The sequence below is a fragment of the Thunnus thynnus genome, chromosome 11 (genome assembly GCF_963924715.1).
Source record: "Thunnus thynnus chromosome 11, fThuThy2.1, whole genome shotgun sequence".
In the NCBI taxonomy this organism is placed as follows: Eukaryota; Metazoa; Chordata; class Actinopteri; order Scombriformes; family Scombridae; genus Thunnus; species Thunnus thynnus.
This window is the reverse complement of record NC_089527.1, coordinates 31116379-31125469: the sequence shown is the minus strand read 5'-3', so window position 1 is coordinate 31125469 and position 9091 is coordinate 31116379. Positions and strand designations below refer to the sequence as shown.

Below are 9091 nucleotides of genomic sequence, written 5' to 3'. Positions count from 1 at the left end.
AAGAAATGACCAAAACACCCAGAGTGTAAAAACATGTATTAAAATTTTATTTACAGATATGTACAAAAATATTGTCCCTCTTCCGGAAGTGTCCGAGGACCCTCCTGTTGGTCCACAAATAAATACCGGTAGTGAAATAGGGGTCAGGGAAGGAGTGTATGTGTGTGTGTGAGGTGTTGTTTAGAAGAGTCTCAAGGTGCTTGGTCAGCTGGGTTCATCACTCTGCCCATGAACAAGATGGATCCTGAAATGGAGATTACAACAAAAGTAAGATACAAAGTTATAATCACTTTGTATTGAAGTATTTCTCTATATATTAAATATTCATGACTAGATAAGCCAGAATTAAAGTTCAGAAAAACACATCAATTATATTAAGAGTTCAAAAACTAATCTGCTTCATCAGGACTGTATTGGTGGTGTGATCAGATAAGCAAACAACTGCTGCAGCCCACCCTCTTCAAACCATTGAGACAAGCTCAGATGAAAACGCAGATACAGAAATCTATCAGTCAAGTTGAACAACCATGACTGTATGAACGTTGTCAGAAAAGTTCACATCTGTGACAGTGTATTTTTTGATATTACAATGTGGTGGGATGTTCAAATCCTACACATAGGGGTCTTATTTCATACCACTTTTAAATGCATACTGTACAGCTGGGATTTTTTTCTGGCTTCCATGCAGCTGTTGTATTAGCAGACTTATCAAACCTGCTTGAGTCCATCATACTGAACATCTGCGTCTGCATTCATTTTTTTGTCAGACATGCATTAGTATTGTGTGTTGATGCAGTTTAAATGCAGATTGATTTGGAAGGTCTGTACTGCATTAGCTTCTAACAACAGAATTATGGCAGATTTGATGCAAGTGTCTGCTGATTTTCATGTCAAACCTATGGCTGCTTAGGAGGGCAAATGCTTTTTAAAAAATACTGTATATGTAATTGGTGGTAAATGAGTTAAAAACTACTGGTATGGTTGTTTGAGCAGCAACTCCCCTTCAGACTGGAGTGTGAAACAGTTTGAGGTGTCTGCAGTGTAAAATAAATACCTGTGTTACTCTGTCGCAGAAGAAATAAGAACGGCCGGTCCGCCTTGAAAACAGGAGCACGAGATCGTTTGAGTAGCACCATAGCTGCAAGATTAACAAATTATTATTTTAGCAACTTCATCACATAGTTTTTTTTATTCTATTAAAAAGAAATTGCTGCAGACAAGTAGAATCATGTTAAAATGACATAAATATATACAATCCCCACCTGTAGCAGCAGCTGCTTTTGTCCCGTCTTCTGTGACTTCTATTCTCACTTCATGGAAGGCGTCAGACACATAAAGACCCTCCTCCACTGCAGGAAGAAACAAACTATCAGCTGCCAGCAGAGCTACAGTAATTGTTGTTTGGCCTGCAGCTTATGCTGTTTGTAATCTGGGGAACGTTTAAAGCCAAAATGCACTCTAAAGTGCTTTAACTGGAGCTTCGGCGTACTCTGTGTCTGATTTACAGAACTGTAGTAAAAATCAATACTTTGAATGGAGTTTTAAATGAATTGAAGTACTGACCTGATATTCCCGTGAAGTCAGCTGCTGTTGGGTTAAAGGCGTCACTGATGCCAATAGCAGGGAGAACTGATCTTAGGTTGAATTTATTCTGCATTCTGAACCTGTAAACACCAAACAGAAAATCTGTTTGAACATCATCTCCATCTTTACAGAACAAAACCTGACAAAGATGTCTGACTCTTGAAATCATCTGTAACCCAGTGCTTGATATGATCTTAACCTGGGCAGGAAAATGTCCATCTTGGTTCTGCGCAGGCCGGTGTCCCAGGAGGCCAGCTGGCGAGCAGTGAGTTGGGACTCGAGGGAGGACAGCGGCGTCTTCCTCTCACTGGGGAGAACCACCTGCAAGCTCAGAGAGCGGCCCAAGTACGGCAGCTCCAGCACTGTGTAACGCTGGTCTGAGGCAGTCCTGAACTGACCTGTCAAGGAAAGCAACAAGTTTGCAAATTACAACTTGTACCATGAAGTTATCTATCATTTTTTTTTATTTGATTAGTTGATGAATCATTGCTTTGCAAAATGTCAAAAATAGTGTTATGAGTGCAGAAAGTGAAGCCTTGAAATGACTTATTTTGCCTGACCAAACCTGAAGATATTCAATGATGTTGTGAAATTGAGGAAAACAGCAAATTCTCACATTTGAGAAGCTGAAACAAGAGAATGTTATTTTGGTCTACACTGAAATAACTCAACAACTAACTATTGGATGGATTGTCTTTTTTGTGCAGTCATTGTTATTTCATAGGAATGTTCATTGTACAATCTTACTGATCATTACTGGGGTTTTTTGTTTTTTCTGTTGTTACCCCTTCTTTTCTTATTTTGTTGTTTGTAGGTTGTTTTTATCCTTATTGTTGAAAAATGTTAAATACAGGAGAAGCACTTTCATTTCAATACATACTCTGTCCAATTGTGCTTTGCCCATCAATAAAAATATCAAAAAAGTTAAGTTTGTCTTGTTTTATGACAAACAAACAAACAAACGTGGACATGCTAAACATTACATGAGCATGTTAGCATGCTGACATTAGCATTTAGCCTTACAGAGCCGCTAGCAAGATTGTAGCCTCTAAGTCTTTTTACTATAAAAACGACTCAAATAATTGTTTCAGCACACGCAGTTTAAATCACTCAGGGATTCTATGTGTTCATAGGACTGTGGTTTTTCTAAGTCATGGTCATTTTAACTTTTAATTTTTTAACTTTTCTGATGTAAATTTCAGCAAAAACAAAAAGCTACATTGTAGCTGTGACATTAGCATGTTAAGGTTCAAATTTCCCCTTTATTTTCACGTATTTCCACTATGATGGGTTTAACTTGACAGTTGTGTTAATGTTGCATCACTGGCAGAAAATAAAGATGAATTTGTTTTCTGTCTACAGTAGATGGATGGATGGCATCTCTTACCAAAGCTGACCTCTGTGGCCTGATACATCATGGGCACCTTGATGGCAGTCCCATCAGAGAGGAGGAAGGGCAGGTTCTGTGTGTTGGTGAAGAGGAACTGTTTCTGCCAGACGCCCCTGAAGGCCACCGTGTTGACCAGGGCCATCTGCAGCCGATGGCCCCACCACAGGGCCTCTCCCTGGGCCTCGCCTGAGCCGGAGAGCTCCCCGCTGCTGCTTCCTGCCTGGAGGGGCCACGTCTCATCTGGGAGGTAATGAGGTAAGGTCAAAGTTTAATGTAAACAGCATATGGTCTGAAATTCATCTCTCACAAAGTCTCCATAATGATTCATGTGGTCTTATGCAATGAAAGCATTTGTAAATACACCAGACTACACTTAGTTTAAAGCATCTGCAGAGACAACTATACCATCATTACAGTTGTGGGAATAGATTCAAAATATTATTACGCAGAAAAAAACATATTTTTAGTGCACAAAATTGCTTATTTTTTCAGACTTTCCTCTACTCTTTGCCTTTTCCTGTGAATATTGACTATCTGAGAAGTAAAAAACACTCTTGAATGTGCAGTAAAACCAAAGCAATGAGTTACAAGAGGCTAAACGGCTCAGTAGCTCTGTAGCATTTATAATAATTCTCTGTGGGTTTGTCGCTTTGACTGAAACCTCTCATATTTGATTCATTGTTAATTAAAAAAAAAAAAAGATTAGTGAGGCTTCAAACATTTTATAAAGCCCTCTTGCTTACCGTGGTTGTGTCCAGCTCGCGCCAGCTGGCTGCGAGTGTGGTTGGGTTGACTGAAGTTGGCTCGAACCACGCTGGTGTTGGACCAGGCAGCTGCATGTTGCGTGAACTCAGTCAGGAGTTGGACACCGCTCTGGATGAATAATGTGCAGGTCTGCTGCAGCCACATCCCCTGGCTGGTGTTGCCCATGTCACTCTGTGAGTGCAACAGGAAGTCTTGTACCTGTGCATCTGCAGGACAGGGAGACACAGAGGACGGGTCAGACGTGAATTTTCCTCGCTGTATGGTGAGAAAGGCTGTAAGCACAGGAAGGGTTTTCACTCTAAACTGCTAGAAAATAAGATCAAATCCCCATGACAAAAGATGCATTCCTCAGATGGATTCAACTCAACAGCTTCTAGCTTGTTTCAGCAGTAACTTAACTGAATTCACACATTTCCCTGCAGGACTGTGCACAAGCAAATGCTCATTTGACTCAATTAGAGCATTGCTTAACACAGTCTGGCAAATGCTAAATACCACAGGGATCTTCTCATCTGATGAAATTCAAGCATTTGTAGATGAAAGGATCCAAATTGGAATCCAACACATTCTCTCATGACTGCAACATTTAATGAGCGCACAGCTGTCATTATGAGTAGGTAGTACATTGCTAGTCAGCTGTAGGCTGGGCCCCTGTCAGGCTTAAGTTTTCTTTTCTTTTTCTTGTTGCTGATAATGGGTTTTGATTGATTTTGAGTAGGTGGTAGTTGTCTGTTTTCATTATCCTGACTTCCCACTAAATTCTTTTTATCTATAGCTATAACAAAAAAACGTAGGAATGTGCTGTTTTTTTGGGCTTAAATTCACATTTCTCATATTTCTGTTTTGTTTTCTTTCTTTCACTTTTTTGTAAACTGCTTACAACATCCTCTTCAGTTATTTTTTTCTTTGTATGTAAGTACTTGTTCTAATATAGCTAATAAAAGCAGTAATTATGAGCTTTCTACCAAAAGGTGACATCTTTCCTTTGCAGCAGTGTTGAACTCTGTGACATGTCACACGATAAGCTGATCCCTCAGTCTGTTTTGCTAACCTGCAAATACATGACTCTATAGCTGAAACAATTAGTCGATGAATAGATTAGACGATCAAAAAGACATAAATCAGCAACTATTTTGATAACTGATTAATGGTTTTAAGTTATTTATCAAGCAACACTGCCACACATTTGCAGGTTCCAGCTTCTCAAATGTGAGAATTTGTTGCTTTTCTCTGTTTTATATGACTGTAAATCAAATGTCTTTGTGTTTTGGACTGTTGGTCAGACAAAACAAGCGTTTACTAGATGTAAACTTGAGCTCAGAGAAATTGTAATTGGCATTTTTCACTATTCCCCAACATTTTATAGACTAAATAATTAATCAGGAAAAAAACATATATAAATCAATAATAAGAGTAATAGTTATATGCAGTTGCAGCCCTGTATGACTTGTGATGTTTTAGCTTAGGTTAGAGTGAAATTAATGTAACACTTTCTTTTCAAGAGGCTGAAAATGCAAAGTAGAGCCATCTGCCATCAATTTCCATCCCTGCCTGAAATGTGAGATCACATACATGGAAGTGAATGCAAAAACAGCTCCAACTCTCCTTTTGTTTGTAATTAAACACACTGACCTCTCGACCCCGAGGCCAAGCTGCAGGAGTGGTTAATGAGATTAGAGTTGGTGTGGAGGCAGGTATTATGGCTCCAGACACCACTGTGCTCTGCAGGGCCAACAGCAGCAGCAGCACCGCTCCACACCACCTGGTACCAACAGCACTGAAGGCCACCAACAACTCTGCAACCTCACTCTCACAGCGTGAGGGGCAGCTAATGCCACCTGAATACAAGCTTTGCTTTTTCATCCTTACATGTAAAAAAAAGAGGTGAATCCTACCGTTCACATTGTATCCAAGTGTTCCCTCCAGCTGAGCCAGCGTGTTGCCCCGGGCCCCGAGCTGCAGCAGCCCCAGGGACAAGGACACGCTCACCGGTGACACTATCAGGTTTGAGTTGTTCTCCGTCTCGGTGAGCGTCTGGTAGAGGCTGACGGCGAACCTGGTGTGCAGCTCTCCCATGCTGTCCTGAAGGCTGCCGTTGCAGTGGCTTCTCTCCACCAACCAGAAGCAAACGAAGAGGGAAGCCACTGGCAGGCGACACATGTCCTCAGTGCTGCAGGTGGTCCAAAAATCAATCTCCTGTGAGACCGGAAAAAAAAACCTACTGAGGTCAGTGAGGTCAACCAACAGGCAACTACAGATTATCAGCTGAATCCATAGTAGTATCGTGATGATATGATCATATTGTGGTATTATTTTACACAGTTTAGAGAAAAAATTCATTAGTGAAGTTCTTGATCTGCACATGTGATTTACAACAGTTTTGTCTGATCTAATGCAAAACATTGAAATAGCTCCTTGCATGTATCAACATTAGCAAAAATATTATAATTATGATACTGATTTCAACTATATCACCCAGGACAGGTGTACAGAGCATCATCATCACTCCCAATATTCACATACAGAGACCTGCCACTTGTGTATGTTCATATTCTGTTATTAAAAGTAGCAAGAAAGACATAGTATCAGACTGAACATACAGTAGATACAGTGCATATGTTTGCAGTAATATGCAAATGTGCATATCTGGCAAGATTAGCACAATATGAGTGAGACGACAAATTTTAAGTATTATGAGATCACAGGTGAGAGAATATCGTCAACTCAGCCAGTCTCGTTATTACCTAATAAAACAGCATTAAAACAAAGCGCTGGCAGTCAGGTTAGCCAAGATATGAGATGGGAAAGTAGCCTTATAAAATTACTGAAAGGTCACTGCCACAGACACTTAAAAGTATCTTTAGCAGCACTGTATGATGACCTAATGATACATTAAACTATTATGATCACTTCTGACTGAAATGATGACAGGCCAGCTGCCAGTCCTACCTGCGGACAGGTGAGGTAGTATCCGTTTAAGTGAAGAGCAGCTGCTCTCTCAGACTGGCAGCAACCATTCAGCCTCTGCAGAGGAGCTGTGTCCTGTCTGTCACTGGGTCAGTGCTCTGCTGTCCCGGCTGTCAGTCTCTGTGTCGGTCCGCCGGTCGTCTCTCACTGAAGCAGCCTGCAGTCATAAGACCGTGTTTAAAGGGGAACGCTCCGCTCCGTGTTTGCGGTCTCAGTCGGCGATGTCCGTACCACTCGTCCGGGATTCCTGCCTCCCCGGGGCTATAAGGAGCCAGGCGGAGGGAGGCATGTCACCGACCAGCAAATCCCAAACCGGGCAGAGGAGGAAAAAACACCCCCCACACACGCGCGCCCGCGCGCGCACAGCACAACACGACAAGGCACGCACGCGCGCACGTTCTTTGACTTTTTCCACAAGTTATCTTCCTCTGTGGGACCCAACAGGCTAATGTGGTAACACATTCCCACCAGGAGGAAAAGAATGAGTAATTTTAGAATTAATATGATCATGAATATATAATAATTATATTTATACAGTGGTGGGAGAAGTATTCAGATCCTATACTTAAGTAACAGTACCAATACAGCAATGTAAAAATAGTCTATTACAAGTAAAAGTCCTGCATTAAAAATCCTACTTAAGAAAAAGTACATAAGTATTAGCAGCAAAATGTAGCCAATTTAAAGTATTAAAGTAAAAGTACTCAGTTAGCCGTTAGCTACTTTAGTCCAGTAGTTCCCAACCTAGGGGTCGGGCCCCTCCAGAGGGTCACCAGATAAATCTGAGGGGTCGTGAGATGATTAATGGGAGAGGAAAGAAGAAAGTTCTGATACACAAATCTGTTTTACATTTTTAGACTTTTTGTCTAATCTTTGATTTTGGTGAAATATTGGATCATTTGAACATTTATTGAAATTAAACCATGTGAGGAGTTCAGAGAGAAAAATCACTATTTGGTGGAGCTGTTAACAACTCATAGATATGTGAAATGTGACCCCGACTACACACTGCTCTTTGTAAGATGTCAAAAGCCAAAAAGGTTGGAAACTACTGGTTTCATCTATAACAATGTGTTGTATTTTAAAAGCTTGTTATATTATCTATTGTGTCAAATCTTCATCTGAAAAGTAACTAAAGCTGTCAGATAAATGTAGTGGAGTAGAAAATACAATATTTCCCTCTGAAATGTAGTGGAGTGGAAGTATAAAGTAGCATCAAATGGAAATACTCAAGTATAGCACAAGTATTCTCATATTGTACTTAAGTACAGTACTTGAGTAAATGTACTTAGTTACTTTACACCACTGTATTTATATAGGCTATTACTCACCTGATGGGCTATCTCATAATTATAGAAAGTACACGTATAGAAAGTACAAGTAGAAATTGCAACTCATAACTCAAGCATTCACATCTATGTTTTATATACATTAGTTGTCACTTTAGCAGTCAATAGACTAGATTATTATTTTATTTCATGCTTTAAAGCCATATACACTGGATTACCAACTGGGCAAAATGGGCAACTGCCCAGACCTGCAGGGGCCCCAAAGGCTCCATATTGATTGCAGGTTAGTTGGAGTCACTCGCACCGGAAGTGTTTTCTCTTATTCCATATCCTCATTTCAAAAGTTTCTTGAAACAATATCCTCAGTGTTACTTAACACAGAAATGTGGGTCTCAAACTGATTATACTTGCTTTTTATCAATAGTTTTATTTTTTATTGTTTATTGTCACAGATATAGGTACAGATTTTGTAAACATTAACTTAGCTTTTATAATTTCTTGTACTTATTTTGTGCACTGCCTGGGAGTTTGATGCAACAACATTTCACTACATGTACTTGTGCGGTCATGTGACAAGTCTAATAATGAATCTAATCCAATAATCCTAAAGGTTTATGTCATAGACACCTGTTTTAATTATTTCATTTCTGAGAAATCATGTCAGTTTGGCATGGCTGACGGCTACAAGACTAAATAATAATAAATATTAATAAAAATGATTTTGCCCCAGAGCCCCCTAGTGGGTTAATCCAGCCCTAGACACAGTCCATTTCCTGTCCCGTCTATCTATATGTGTTGTATTGTGTGCTGTGTTGTGTACATTTGCGCTTGGTTACAATATTTTGTGTTCCAATTGCAATACATTTGTGTTCACTAGCAACACACATCCTGGCTGTTGATCAACATATTGCTTTTTCCTTGGACTTTAACCTGGACTTGTTCACAACATACTAAATGTACAGCAAAGGAACACAAAAGTATATCAGATTATCTTGTTTCTTATGACATCAATATCATATACTAGTAGGTAATTGTACATTGATTTTTTTTCTTTTTGATGTGATATTTTTTAGGTCTATGGTAGACTTTTAAGATG

The 9091-nt window shown here is 39.8% G+C and overlaps 1 protein-coding gene across 1 annotated transcript; it reads right to left on the bottom strand.

Annotated features, from left to right (window-relative positions):
- Positions 1-24: 24 nt before the first annotated feature.
- serpine3 (serpin peptidase inhibitor, clade E (nexin, plasminogen activator inhibitor type 1), member 3) lies at positions 25-7133 on the bottom strand. Its single transcript, XM_067604456.1, has 9 exons — positions 6689-7133; positions 5635-5935; positions 3718-3945; positions 2972-3214; positions 1784-1982; positions 1564-1664; positions 1263-1349; positions 1055-1138; positions 25-244 (listed from the first exon to the last, which is right to left on the bottom strand). The coding sequence occupies exons 2-9, from the start codon at positions 5897-5899 to the stop codon at positions 192-194; spliced, it is 1260 nt and encodes a 419-aa protein (XP_067460557.1). The 5' UTR covers positions 5900-5935; positions 6689-7133; the 3' UTR covers positions 25-191.
- Positions 7134-9091: the final 1958 nt, after the last annotated feature.